Source organism: Ochotona princeps, chromosome 4 (genome assembly GCF_030435755.1).
Source record: "Ochotona princeps isolate mOchPri1 chromosome 4, mOchPri1.hap1, whole genome shotgun sequence".
In the NCBI taxonomy this organism is placed as follows: domain Eukaryota; kingdom Metazoa; phylum Chordata; class Mammalia; order Lagomorpha; family Ochotonidae; genus Ochotona; species Ochotona princeps.
The window spans coordinates 71,134,645-71,147,722 of NC_080835.1; the positions used below are offsets into that span (position 1 = coordinate 71,134,645).

Sequence of the window (13,078 nt, forward strand, 5' to 3'; positions counted from 1 at the left end):
GACATTGTCAAGGCACATGCAGGTGCACCCGAGCATCCTATCCCCTTATGGCCACTCTGGTAGTTGCCATGGTGACCATCACAGAAGGCTTCCCTTGCCCCTAACATGTACAAGCTTTTCAATGCAGACCCCCATCGGCTTGGGGCATTAAACCTTACCCTGAGTGAGCCGGGTGGGCTGGCGGACAGGGAGCCCATCGATACTGCAGGCATTGCCACAGGGGTAAAGGGTGAGGGTGCCCTGAAGGTTCTCGATGTAGCAGTGCTCTGGAGCCAGGCCCGGGCCCTGCAATGAGATGTCCCGGGCTGCCGAACCAATTACTGTCCTCCCTGGAGAAAAGAGGCAAATGGAGTCAGAGGGACTGCTAGGCCGAGCAGGGCAGGCAGGGCCATGGGAGAAATACACGTCTACCTCCGCCACCCTGGTGGGCCCCTGAGCACAGGCAGGTCCCCGGAGAAGGCACGGGGGAGGCCACACTGCACAGAGAGAAGGGAGGAGCCTGTGTGCAGCCCCTCTTGTGCCCCTCTGTGTGTCCTTTGCCTTGTCCCCCCTTCCTCCTTGTCTCCCCTCTTTCCTTCTAAATCTCCCTCTCTCCTCTGCCTTCGGCCACCTGCACCCCCTCCCCGTGGCAGAGCCCCTGGGACTGGTATTTGGAGAATGTGGGGAATGTGCTATCGCCCTGGCAACAAGTGCAGCCAGGAGAGGCAAAAGAGGGAGGGCACAAGAAGGGGGCCATGCCAGGGTCTTATCCTGGGAGATCTTGCTTCTCCAACTCCCATCTCCTCATTCACCATCCAGGCTCCCAGGCCATGGAGGCAGGGCTTCCACTTCTTCCTGGCCACACGGGCTGCTTTCCTCCTTCTTTCTAATCAGGGCCAGAACATTTATCAGAGAGGGGGAGGGAAGCCTCCCACCCCCACCCCGACTCCCGCAGGGTGGCTGGCAGACAGCAACAGGAGCCTGACATCTGGGCAGGAATGCCTAAGAGGATGGGGGCAGGGAGGCAGGTGGGCAGGCCAGGTGTCCTTTCCCTTGTCCACAACTCACCTTCCTCCAGCGGCAGGAGGGTGACAGCCGTGCTGAGGCGCCCGCTGCCCAGGCTCACCAGATGCGGTTTGTCCGTCTGCACCTTCAGTCCTTTGCCTGTGTCGATCAAGTCCAAGGGCCCTTTCTGCAGGGGGTGGGGGTGAGGGATAAGCATTATTGGAGACCACCCTCGTCACACCAGCACCCTCTTCAGACTCTGCTCCTCTCCACAGAGCTCCAAGGGTGTCGAAAGGCTGAGTCGGAACCCTTACGCACAGCATGATTCCCCTGAAATTGTAATGAGATCTGAATCTAGGCCACTAACTTGTCCCACTGGATTTATCTCAAATCTTGGCTCAGCTGCCCCTTTTGTCTGTGGAAACAAACAGGGGCATGCGGCTGAGGTGGGGGGAGCAGAGGAGTACCATGGGAGGCCAGTCAAGCTCCCAAGTTCTCTGTCCACTGGCCTGTGACTTGCCATGACCATGCCAGGTCACCAGGGAGGCATCAGGCAGGGGTCAGGATAGCCATGCAGCCTAGGGACTGAAATTGCTTTCTGACTTTCAAAGAGGAGTTTCTGGATGAACCAATTAACCTGATTCAGATTAAGACTGCACTGTTAATAAGCTTAGGACCTGGAGAAGGCCAAGGAGGACAGAACTGCTGCCCCCTCCTCAGGCTGTGACCACAGGTAAGTTGAAGGGCTTGAGCTGGGACTAGTGTGGTGGTTAATCCTCCACCTGTAAGCACCAGTATCCCATATGGACACCAGTTTGTGTCTTGCTTATTTTACTTCTGATCTAACTCTCCGATTATGGTCTGGAAAAGCAGTGGAGGATGGCTCAAATCCTGGGGACACTGCACCTGCATGGGAAACCTGGAGGAAGCTCCTGGTTCCTGATTTTGGACCAGCCCAGCTCTGAACATTGCAGTCGTTTGAGGAGTGAACCAGCATATGGAAGACCTTTATCTCTGTCAAATCTGCCTTTCCAATAAAAATGAATATTAAAAAAAAAGAAAAAAAGAAAAGAAAAAAGTTAAAAAAATTTTTTAAACGAAGAAAGAAAAGAATGGCTTAAAGCTACCTTCACTGCAAGGCCTCTTGCCCCACAGCCTTGCCCCTACTCACCTGCACCACTGCCTGGGTCTTGCCTCCAGGGCCTCCCTGGTTCCTGTTGAGAGCATCCATGGTCCTAGGGTTCCAGAGTTCCTGGGGACACAGCAGAAGCAGGGGGAAGCTTGGTGGTCAGGGCAGAAGAAAAGCACTGTGTTCTTGAGGTGAGTGCTCAGCCCGGCTGTTGGGATGACGTTCCAGACACCCAGATCCCATAGCTGAGCATCTAGGTTCTATTCTTGGCTCTGGGTCCCGATCCCCACTTTCTGCGAATGCACACTCTTAAAGCAGCAGCCCTGATGGCTCAAGGAGCCTGAGTGGGACTCTGCCACCCATGTGGGAGACCTGGATGGAGCACATGGCTCCTGGCTTCAGCTAGATACAGTCCTGGTTCTCTGGAACAACTGGGGAGTGAACCAGGAGAAGCCATCCCTCTCCCCTCTGGCAGAGCAGCAGGTGCAGCAGTAGTGTCTTCTGGGTGGGTGGGGAAGGGGCAGGGCAGGGCACCACCAGTCTCAACAAGCTCCTGCTGGGGGAATACTGCAGGGAGCACAGAGGGCTAGGTGCACCCCGGGCACAGATAATTTCTCACCTGCAATCGCTGCCTGGCCATCACACCAATTCTGGCCCTTGTCACAAGTCCAGTCTGCATCTCGGTGCTTCCGTATGCTCCCTGGCCACTGAAGGCCACCAACCACCTGGAGCCTCAAGTCAGGAGGTGGGAATAAACCCTTGTGGGAAACACAGAGTGTGGGGCAGCCCCCTAAGGACTTTGGGAGCCAGAGGTTCCCCAGGCAAGCCACAGGGCTGAAGCAGTTCTCCCATCAATCTATCCTCTCCTGTTTTGTTCCCCAAGTCTCATCAGGGCATGTGCCCTTGACCTTGAGATGGGGGTAGTCAGCCTTGCCATCCATGGATGTCTGCACTCCTACACTCTTCCCTTCCTAGAAAGCAACCTCACCCAAACACATTCAGCTAAAACCAAACGGTGGGAGCCAGCACTGTGGCAGAGCAAATTACTCCTCCACCCACAACACCAGCATCATATGTGGGCGCCAGTTCGTGTCCCAGCTGCTTTACTTCCCATCCAGCTCCCTGCTCATGACCTGGGAAAGCAGCAGAGGATGGCTCAAGTCCTTGGGCCCACATGGGGGAAGCTCCTGGCTCTTGCTGTCATGGCCATTTGGGGAGTAAGCCAGCAGATGGAAGATCTCCCAACCTCTTTCCTCTCCGTAATTCAAATAAAAATAATTTAAAAACAAAAAAACCCTCAGGGGGTGACCAACAGAAGGAGCACACACCTTTTTGGGTCCAGTACTCTAGAAAGCTTAGGCCCAGAGAACCAAGGGAAGGTGTGGACTTTAAAGTTACCAGGTGAATTCTGCTCACGGGATTTTTTTTTTTTTTTTTTTTTTTTTGCTTCTCTCCCTGGCTTCTGCCTTGGTATAGCTGAGAAATGCATCAGGACCTCTAAGTGCATACATGTCCACCCCTTGGCCAAGTGCTGCTAAAACGTTCCTGGCAAAGTGGAGGGGAGTGTGGAGGGGGTTACGAGGCAGCTCCAGGATGGCAGGGTTTCCCTCCTTTCTGTCTTGCAGCCACCTCCAAGGTGACTTGGAAAGAAATGGGGAGAAGCCAGCATTCCAAGGAACAGCCTAGTCTGGCAGCAGGTCTCCAGGGCCTTGGTCCATGGAATTACTATATTTACCCTCCCGGCTTCCACCCTTCCGTGCTTGGGCTGCGTCACCTCCGTCATCATTTCCACCCAAGCTAGCGGAAGAGAGGCCAAAACAGGGCCCACCCCAAGGCCGCCCAGGCAAAGACAAGGCAGAGTCCGTTAACCTAACACCAGGTCCCTAGTTGGCCTGGCACGTCTCCAGGCATTCTGGGCCATGGGGAAGGCTTTCCAGGGATGGAGACTGCTGTACTGCTTTCCTAAGCCTGGGGCAAATCCTTCTGCCTCCGCTGTGGGAGGAGAGACAGATCCCGTGGGTTGGGAATGGAATGTTTATGCAAAAGAGGAGGATCAGAAAAGTCATCATAGTGCTGAAGGAAAGAGACACGTCTGTGGTCAGGAGCTTTGACTTCAACCCTGACTTTTTTAACTGCAGGATGTGGACAAGATATTTAACTTTGATTGTCAAGGCATTCTTCCAGAAAACTGAAAACAAAACCCAGCAAGACTGACCAGTGCTAGCTTAAGGCTGAGGGTCCAAAGAGGAGCACAGAATTCTTTTTGGGAGTAATGGAAATGTTTTAGGGTCTGGTGCAGTGGCTTTATTGGCTAATCCTCATCTTGCAAGTGCCAGCATCCCATATGGGTGCCAGATCATGTCCCGAGTGCTCTACTTCCCATCCAGCTCCCTGCTTATCACCTGGGAAAGCGAGAATGGCCCAAACTCTTGGGCCCCTGTACCCATGTTGGGAGACTTGGAAGAAGTTCCTGGCTTCTGGCTTTAGATCAGCTCAGCTCCATTTGTTGTGGCCATTTGGGGAGTGAACCAGCAGATGTAAGATCTTTCTGTCTCCTCCTCTCTCTAAATCTGCCTTCCAAATAAAATAAGTCTTAAAAAAAGAAGAAACATTCTAAGATTGTGGGGGCTGGCATATGGCTCAGCGTTCAAGAGGCCCTGGCTTTACTCTCAATTCCAGCATCTTGCTAAAGCATACACTACGAGGTAGCAGGTGATGGCCCAAGTACTCAACTCCCTGCCACCCCATGCGAGACTCTGGATTGAGTTCCAGGCTCCCAGCTCCCACCTGGCCCAACACAGGCTATTGTGGGCACTTAGGGAGAGAACTGGCAGCTGGAAGATCTGTCTCTCTGCTTTGAAACATTCAATTTTTCAAAATTAAGATCAGAGTATAAGAGCTGCACAGCTCTGTAAATAGAGTAACAGTCATACTTAATGGCATACTTAAATTCGGTGGATCTTGTAATCTATAAAGCTATTTGTTGTTTTGATGGGGCTGCCTGGAGATTCAGGTACTATATTCAGTAATATCCTTTAAGTGTCAAATGCTGTGAACACACCAATGACTACCAGCTGCGGGACTCTGAGAGGCAGTTCTGGGGCCCAGATCTCAGTCTAGTCATCTGTGAGAGGGGAGGCAGCTGTGGGCATGCTCAATTATCTGCCAGCCCAAGGACTTCAAGTGGGGATAAAGATTGTAAAGGAATAAGGTTGATAGGGAACGATAGTGCTAGAGGAACGCAGAGAGGGGAATAAGGAGGTGAAAGGAGAGGGAGAGATAAGGAGAGGTGTGGGCAGGAGATAAGAAAAGATGGAGAGATCGGGAGGTGCCAGCCTCTGGTCCCAGCCCCGAAACCTAATCCAGGCACGGTGGAGGCACCTGACCAGCCTGGCCAGGCACTCAGGTGCCGCAGAGCCGCCACTTGGCGGCGCCCTCTCCTCTCGGACCCCCAACTCTGACCTGAGCGCAGAGTGAGGGTACCTGCTGACCGTCTGCATCCACTGGTCTCTCATCCCCTACCCCTCAGTATCTTCCGCCCACTCCCGGGAATCCTAACTGCCCACCCTGCCCGCTCCGCCCCCCTGCCCGCCGCTGCGACCTAAGAAAACCCCAGCCGGTTCAGCTGCGCCCCTCACCCCCACCCCGCCATGTCCCATCTGTGCAGGCTCTGGTCCTACGGCGCAGAAGTAGAGCAGTAGCGCCCCAGCGCCCTGCGGGAGCAGGGTGGCGGAGGTCTGGGTGTCTGGATGGGATGAACGACAGGCACGGACCCCCGAGTGCGGCCAGCCCAGACCGGGACTGGAAGGTGCGACCCCGAACCATCCGGTCTCCACGCCCGGCGAGAGCGCTCCTGCTCCGGGGAGCTGAGTGTCCCCCGGGGATCTCGGCTCCCGTATGAGGGTGGACAGAGGCCCAAAGTGAGCCAACAAGCCCAAAGACCTCCATGGCCTAAGGGGAACGATACAAAGCCAGCCCCAGGAAGAAAGGTCCCCGAGAGCGTCTGCGGGTCGCTCGGTCCCTCACCTGAGTTCTAGGGGGCCAACCCAAGCCTCGCCCCGGGCGGCGCATGGCTGTGGCCGGCGGCCTGCGAGGCCGAGCTGGAAAGGTCTCGGCTGCCCGGCGCACATCCGCCCTTGAGGAAGGAGCCAGGACGGGAAGGAAACTGAGGCTCGGAGCCCAGCGGGCGGGACGTCCGAGCCGGGCGGGGGCCGGAGTGGAGCTCCTTAGGCCCCGGGGCGGAGACTACTCAAGGACTAGGAAAATTAATGCAGCGGAAAAAAAGCAAGGAAAAGAAAGGGGGCCTAAAGAGCGAACAGGCGAGGAAGTGGAGGCGCAGGGATGTGGACCGGGGAGCAGAAGGCTAGGGGCAGGGGGTCCTCGGCGAGAGGGAACGGGAGGAGGGGTCGACCAGAAGGCCCAGGGATGGAGCGGGAAGCAAGGTGGGCGGCTTGGAGTGCGTGCCTGTGATTGGGGTTCCGTCTGATGGGGTGCCGGAAAGGTGCACTCATCCGAAGCGGCCAGGCCAAGTGCGGTCCCCGCTAGAAAGCGGCCTCTGCTCCCCCTTCTCCGGGAACCGCCGCGAGTGGGACAAGGCGGCAGTGTTGGGCAGCCCCACCCGCTCGCCCCTGACAGCCGGACAAGCGGCCTTTTCTTTTGGGGCCGACGGGGAGAAGGAGCCGCTTGTTTGCTCCAGGGGCAAATTAAACAAAAAAAAAAAAAGAGGGGGGGAAGGGAGGCCCCACAGACGCCCGCCCGCTTGCAGCACGGAGAGGGGCTGCGTGTGCGGCCGCGATCACACGCACCGGTTCTTCAGGGCGGAATGGGGTCGGGGTCCCCCGGGACACAGCGCTGCGGCCTGGTGCTGGTGTGTGTGTGTGTGTGTGTGAGTGAGGTTGGCGCGCCGAGGAAGGAGCGGCTGCAGGGGGTGGGCCGCGCGCAGTGAGGAGCGTGTTTGTGTGACCACTGCGGGTGAGCCCGCTGTCCGGTGAGTCAGCCAAGGGAGCCACCGCGACGGCTGAGCTAACGGGCCCAGAATGCGGCTCCGCCCCGGCGCCCTGGATCCCTCCTACGCCGGCCGCGGTGGCCGGGCCAAGTGCCTCGCCGGAAGCGTCGTGGGGCTGCTCGGCAACCACCCTGTGCACGGCAGCTCCCACCCTCCCCGCCGCCCGCCGGCACTTCCCCATCCCCCGGGGGGAGCCCGATGACTTGGCCGAGCCTGGGCTCCGGGGAACTCCGCTGGGGATTCAAACCCAGACCGCGCGAGCTGTTGTGGAACCAGAGCCTGCGACTCACTTTTCCAATGTGTCCCATGTGGCCTCCGGGCCCTAAAGACGTGGAGCTTGGAGGAGTGCCTGGCAGGCCCCAGGTGCGCTGCCCACCTCCTGGACACTTCCAGACCCCACACCCCCAAGCTCCCCATCGTGTCTCCGAGCCGGACTCCCCCGCCCCCCCCCCATGTCTTTCTTGTCCTTCCAGGAGGCAAGCCGGGGAGCCCCCCCCTGCCCGGGGGTCCCGCTGATGGCGGAGAGAGGCAGGGGGTGGGGCCCTGCAGGACGAGGGCCCGCGCGCGCACGACACCCGAGAGACCCTGGCAAGTGTCCCTCCCGGGGGAGGGGGGAGGGTGAGGCGCGCGAGGGCCCCCCCTGGCGGCGAGTCAAGGGGGGCAAAAGCCAGCCGCCTGGGCGCGCCGCGGCCCCAATGGTCGCCAGAGCCTGCACACTCACCTGCGGTGGCCCTCTTCCTGTGCGGGTTTCTTCCGAGCCCCCAGGCCCAACGCTGAGCTGAGGACTTTGGCCGGGGCCCCGCGGCTTCGCCTGGCCCAGGCGCAGAGGTGCTGCGAATGGGGCCCCCGCAAACGTCAGGGGAAGGGGTGCCCTTCACCGGGGCCGGGTTTGGTAGGTGTGTGTGCTGTAAGGGGGAGACACCGGGGTCTCAGCTCGGTTGGGCCGCGGCGGCCTCGGGCTCAGGAGGACACTGTTGCTTTTCCCTGGGAGCTCGCTGAGTAGGAGGAGAGCGAGCCTGTCCCGCCCCCCCCCCCCAATCCCCGCCTCCACCCCCGTCCTGGCCGGCCTGGCTAGCCAGAGAAGACGCCCTTGTGGGGCTGCAGTCCAAGGTCCCCCCACCCACCCTTTCCCACAGCAGCACCTCCCCCCCCCCCCCCCGCCTGCACAGCGCCCGCTTTGTTCATCCCCACAGCTGGGCTCTGCACCACCCTGCGCACCACACACACACACACTCCACCCTCTCCGCGCCGGACTCTCCCAGACCACCCTCCACCCAAGGTTTTGAGGCTCCTCTCAATGAGCTGTTGGGGACAGTCAGCTTGCACCTCTCCCTTGGATTATTTACCTTTTCGCTTTAGCTGCTTGGAGCCTCCAGGGCTCCCAGGGAACAGCACTTTCAACATCTGCTCCAGAACATCTGCAGAGGGGACACTGACCTTGCCCCATTCCTTCCTCCTCCTCTTCACCCTGTTCCAAGCCCTCACCAGGAAGCAGCAGCCTTGGAAATGAGCCGAGAAGGCACGTGAAAGTGTGTGTGGCCCCAGAGAGCTCCCACCTGCCGAGAAGCAGATGCACCTGGGAGGCAGGCTCTAGCGGGCAGCATCCCACAGCAACACAGAGAGGTTACGAAGGAAGGCAGTGCTCTAACCCGCAGATGTCCTCCTGTCTCACAACTCCCACCAGGAAACCCGACGCTGACAGCGAATCCTCACCTTGCAAAGCCAGCTCTCCTCCCAGGAGACCGGCTGGGGACAGCTCAAGGGAGCTCCATCTGCGAGACTGGGCCTTTTTAACCTGTACTGGTGAAACCTGGGAGATTGTTTCTGCTTGAAGAAACGAAGGGGCAGAAAATCCCCAGGTCTGTCCCAAGCTCCACCTTGTGGGACGTGGGGGCGGTGTGGGGGGCGGGGATGCGGGAGAACAGAAAATAAAGCATCCAGTTTGGGATGGTCACACCCTGTTCTCGGTGGCTTTACTCCGGAACGGCAGGAGGCTGCACTGCGGGTATCTCTGGTCACTCATTGACAGGGCTGGCCTGAGCAGGCGGCCCCCCACGGCTGGGTTGGCTGCAGTCACGCAGTGGAAGAGAGAGGGGGCACGCTTTGCTGCTGCCTACAGTGGTGGTGGAAAAATCAGACTCCTAGCATAAACTGTACCAGGAAACCTGAAGGCATCAGTCCCAAAACTGCTCTGTCCTGTATGCCAGCATCCAATATTGGAGAAAAGGGACTTAGAGGTCTCTTAGAAACTTTCAATTCTGCTTTACCATCCCAGCTCCTTTTTACTGTTTTTGCCAGGAGGGACTTCAAAAAATAATTAAGCCCATGCCTGCTGCAGCCCCGGGGGATTGAAATGGCCTCTAACCTCTTCCACTGTCCTGACAACTCGGGAAGCAGCGGAGCTCATGGCGAAGGCTCTGTGCAATGTGTCCCCTCCTGCTGTGTCCAGCCTCTGGGTTCCCACAGTTAGAGCACTCAGGGGACTGGAGCCCTACTGCCCCCACCCTCCACCCTCATCCCACTCCACATCTGGAGCCCATCAAAAACTCAGTGCTGTGTTACGCAAGAGGTCGAGCAGCTGGGAGCGCAGGGGAGGGGTGGAGTGGGGGGATGAGAAGAGGTCGGCAAACAGCTTTCCAGGCATGCTTCAGACTTTCCGAAATGCAAGCAGCGGGAGAGGGCAAAGGCTGGGTGTGGAAGAGTGCCTGTTTTTGAGGCCCTCTGCACTTGGCTCTGCACCTCAAAAGTGGATTTCCACACTCCTTCTAACTTTACCTTGGCACACTCCCTATGCATCTCTCAAGTTGTACTCCAGAAAGAGGCAACTGCTGATGCCCCAACCTGCAGTTCCCAAAGATATACACCCTCTCCCAAAGTTCTGCCTTCTTTGGGCCTTAGGCTTTGTTAGTGTCGGTGTGGTGACAGCCATGACACCAAGTTAATCCCTCCCTGTGTCCAACAGGGTTGGGGAAGAGGGAGGAGTGCAAGCCTTCTTTTCTCAGCTACGCAGGAGCAGAAGTTCTCAGCTGGCCTTGGAAACGGCATCATGCATACCTTCACCCAAAGCTAGCATGCACTCAAGACCGGGCAGAAATTCAGTAGAAGACTGGTCTTGTATACCTGTATCGGTTCATGATTCAAGTTAGAGAAACAACACACATTCATTTGAGCAGAAGAAAGGATGGCCACCAACAGCCAGGGTTGGTCCAGCCCAAAGGTTTGGGATTCCATCTGAGTCTCCCATGTGGGTGGCAGGGACCCAAGTGCTCAGGCACATCAGCAGGGAGCTGGATGGGAAGTGGAGCAGCTGAGACTTGAGCTGGTCTGAGACGCCAGCCCCTGTCCTAGTTTGATAATCAACCTAATCACACAAAGTAAACCCAGAGGAGCTTTCTGAAGTTAGACTAGATCATGCAGCCACTGACCTAGGAACTGCAAGGCAGAAAGCGTCCTTCCTGGTAGGGAATGAGGAGTGGCCCAAGGTTCTGAAAACTTCCTGGTAGCTAGATTTCTTGTGTTTGTCAGGTAGTCCTTTTTTTTCCCTCCCTGAAGGCTCATCTTCTTATCCATCACTAACTCTCCAGCCTAAGACGTCAGCCAGCTGGGGCCAGAGTGGTGGCTCAACAGGCTAGATTTCCACCTGCAAATGCCAGCACCCCATATGGATGTTCCACTTCCTATCTAGCTCCCTGTTTATGGCCTGGGAAAGTACTGGAGGATGGTCCAGAGCCTTCAGACCTAATATCCACGTAGGAGACCTGGAAGCTCTTGGCTCCTGTGTCAGTTCAGCTCTGGCCATTGTAGCTACTTGGGGAGTGAACAGTGGATGGAAAGTCTCTCTCTTTATCTAAAATGACTCCTTCAAATACAACTAAATCTAAAAAGAGAGTCAGCTAGACACCCAAAAAATACTGTTTGCCTTGGGTAGTCACAGTACACAACCAACATGTGCATTTTAATATAGGAATTTGAAAAAAACAAGTTATGGTTCACTCTCCACACCATGGCTGCAGCAGCCATGGTTGAGATAGACTGAAGCCAGAAACTGGGGACTTCTAGGCCTTCTAGGTGAGTGCAGGAACCCAACCACCTGGACTGTCCTCCACTGCTTTCCCAGGCCATTGGCAGGGAGCTGGACCAGAAGCGGAGCAGCTGGGATACCCGTGATACAGGCGGAGGCTTTAAAGTGCAAGACAATGACCCCAGCTCCTTTCACACTGGGAGCAGCTCAAGGCACAGTTTCTGAAAGGATCAAGAGGGAATGGGGGTGGGGAGAATGGTTGCAATGACAGTAAAGAGGGGGATCAATTCAGAGCATTCATTTTTTTTAAAGATTCATTTTTTTGCAAATCAGATAAACGGAAAGGAAGATCTGTCCGATGATTCACTGCCGAAGTGACTGCAACGGCCAGTGCTGAGCTGATCTGAAGCCAGGAGCCAGGAAATGCCTCCAGGTATCTCATGCAGGTGCAGGAACCCAAGGCTTTGGGCCATCCTCAACTGCTTTCCCAGGCCACAAGCAGGAAGCTGCATGGGAAGTGGAGCTGCTGGGATTAGAACCGGCGCCCACATGGGATCCCAGCAGGTTCAAGGCACGGTCTTTAGTCGCTAGGCCACCATGCCAGAACAGAGCATTCACTTTCATTCCTCCAAAGGCTACAACATAAAAGCCTTAGTTCCCCCACCTAGCATGGTAGTTTAGTGGCTAAATCCTGGCTTTGCATGCGCTGGGATCCCATCTGGAAACAGCTTCTAATCCCAACAACCCCGCTTCCCATCCAGCTTCTTGCTTGTGGCCTGGGAAAGCAGCACAAGTCGGCCCAAAGCCTTGGGACCTTGGACTCGCGTGGGAAGCCTGAGGGAAAGCTCCTGGCTCCTGGCCAGATCAGCTCCAGCCATTGCGGCTACTTGGGGAGTGAACCAGCAGACGGATCTGTTGCTCCTTCTCTAAATCTCACTTTCCAATAAAAGTAAATATTATTTATTCATTACTAATTTTATTATTTATTTTATTTCCCTTGGGCTTCCCACATGAGTCCAGCATCCCAAGGCTTTGGGTTGTCCTAGACTGCTTTCCCAGGACACAAACAGGGAGCTGGATGGGAAGTAGAGCAACCGGGATGTGAACCAGTACACATACGGGATCCTGGAGCTTATAGGGCAACAATTTAGTCATTAGGCTATTGTGATAACACCAAATGAATAAATTTGTTTCAAAGTATTGTACCCAGTGTCATAGTGTAGTGGTTAAAGTCCTCGCCTTGAGGGCCTGGCACCGTGGCCTAGCGGCTAAAGTCCTCACCTTGCAAGCACCGGGATCCCATTTGGGCACCAGTTCATATCCTGGCAGCTCCACTTCCCATCCAGCTCCCTGCTTGTGGCCTGGGAAAGCAGTCGAGGACGGCCCAATGCATTGGGACACTGCACCCACGTGGGAGACCCGGAAGAGGTTCCAGGTTCCCGGCTTCAGATCGGCGCGCACCGGCCCCTTTGCGGCTCACCTGGGGAGTGAATCATTGGACGGGAGATCTTCCTCTCTGTCTCTCCTCCTCTAAGTATATCTGACTTTGCAATGAAAATAAATAAATCTGATTAAAAAAAAGTATCATTAATTTTCCATCTTAGATCCCAACACAGCATCCTGAGTCAGCAGCCATCTTAGTGTGAGCCAATAATCCAATAAGGGGGCCCAGCAGCGTGGCCTAGTGGCTAAAGTCCTTGCCTTGAACGCCCCAGGATCCCATATGGGTGCCGGTTCTAATCCTGGCAGCTCCACTTCCCATCCAGCTCCCTGCTTGTGGCCTGGGAAAGCAGTCCAGGACGGCCCAAGGCTTTGGGACCCTGCACCCACATGGGAGACCCGGAAGAGGCTCCTGGTTCCCGGCTTCGGATCGGCGCAGTACTGGCCACTGCACTCACTTGGGGAGTGAATCATGGGACGGAAGATCTTCCTCACTGTC

The 13,078-nt window shown here is 56.3% G+C and overlaps 1 protein-coding gene across 14 annotated transcripts in view; it reads right to left on the bottom strand.

Annotated features, from left to right (window-relative positions):
• PHLDB1 (pleckstrin homology like domain family B member 1) overlaps nucleotides 1–8,117 on the bottom strand; it is a 43,182-nt gene extending 35,065 nt beyond the window's left edge. For 7 of the 14 annotated variants that reach the window (XM_058663815.1, XM_058663817.1, XM_058663811.1 and 4 more), the window contains exons 1-4: nucleotides 6,140–6,276; nucleotides 2,156–2,236; nucleotides 1,048–1,171; nucleotides 159–329 (exon numbers count right to left, since the gene is read on the bottom strand). In XM_058663815.1, the coding sequence (XP_058519798.1) occupies nucleotides 159–329; nucleotides 1,048–1,171; nucleotides 2,156–2,236; nucleotides 6,140–6,184 (421 nt within the window). In that variant the 5' untranslated portion in view covers nucleotides 6,185–6,276. Of the gene's footprint in view, nucleotides 1–158; nucleotides 330–1,047; nucleotides 1,172–2,155; nucleotides 2,237–6,139; nucleotides 6,278–7,839 lie in introns of those variants that run through there. The other 7 variants (XM_058663810.1, XM_058663808.1, XM_058663806.1 and 4 more) reach the window with 3 other exon arrangements.
• Between the last annotated feature and the right edge of the window lie 4,961 nt (nucleotides 8,118–13,078).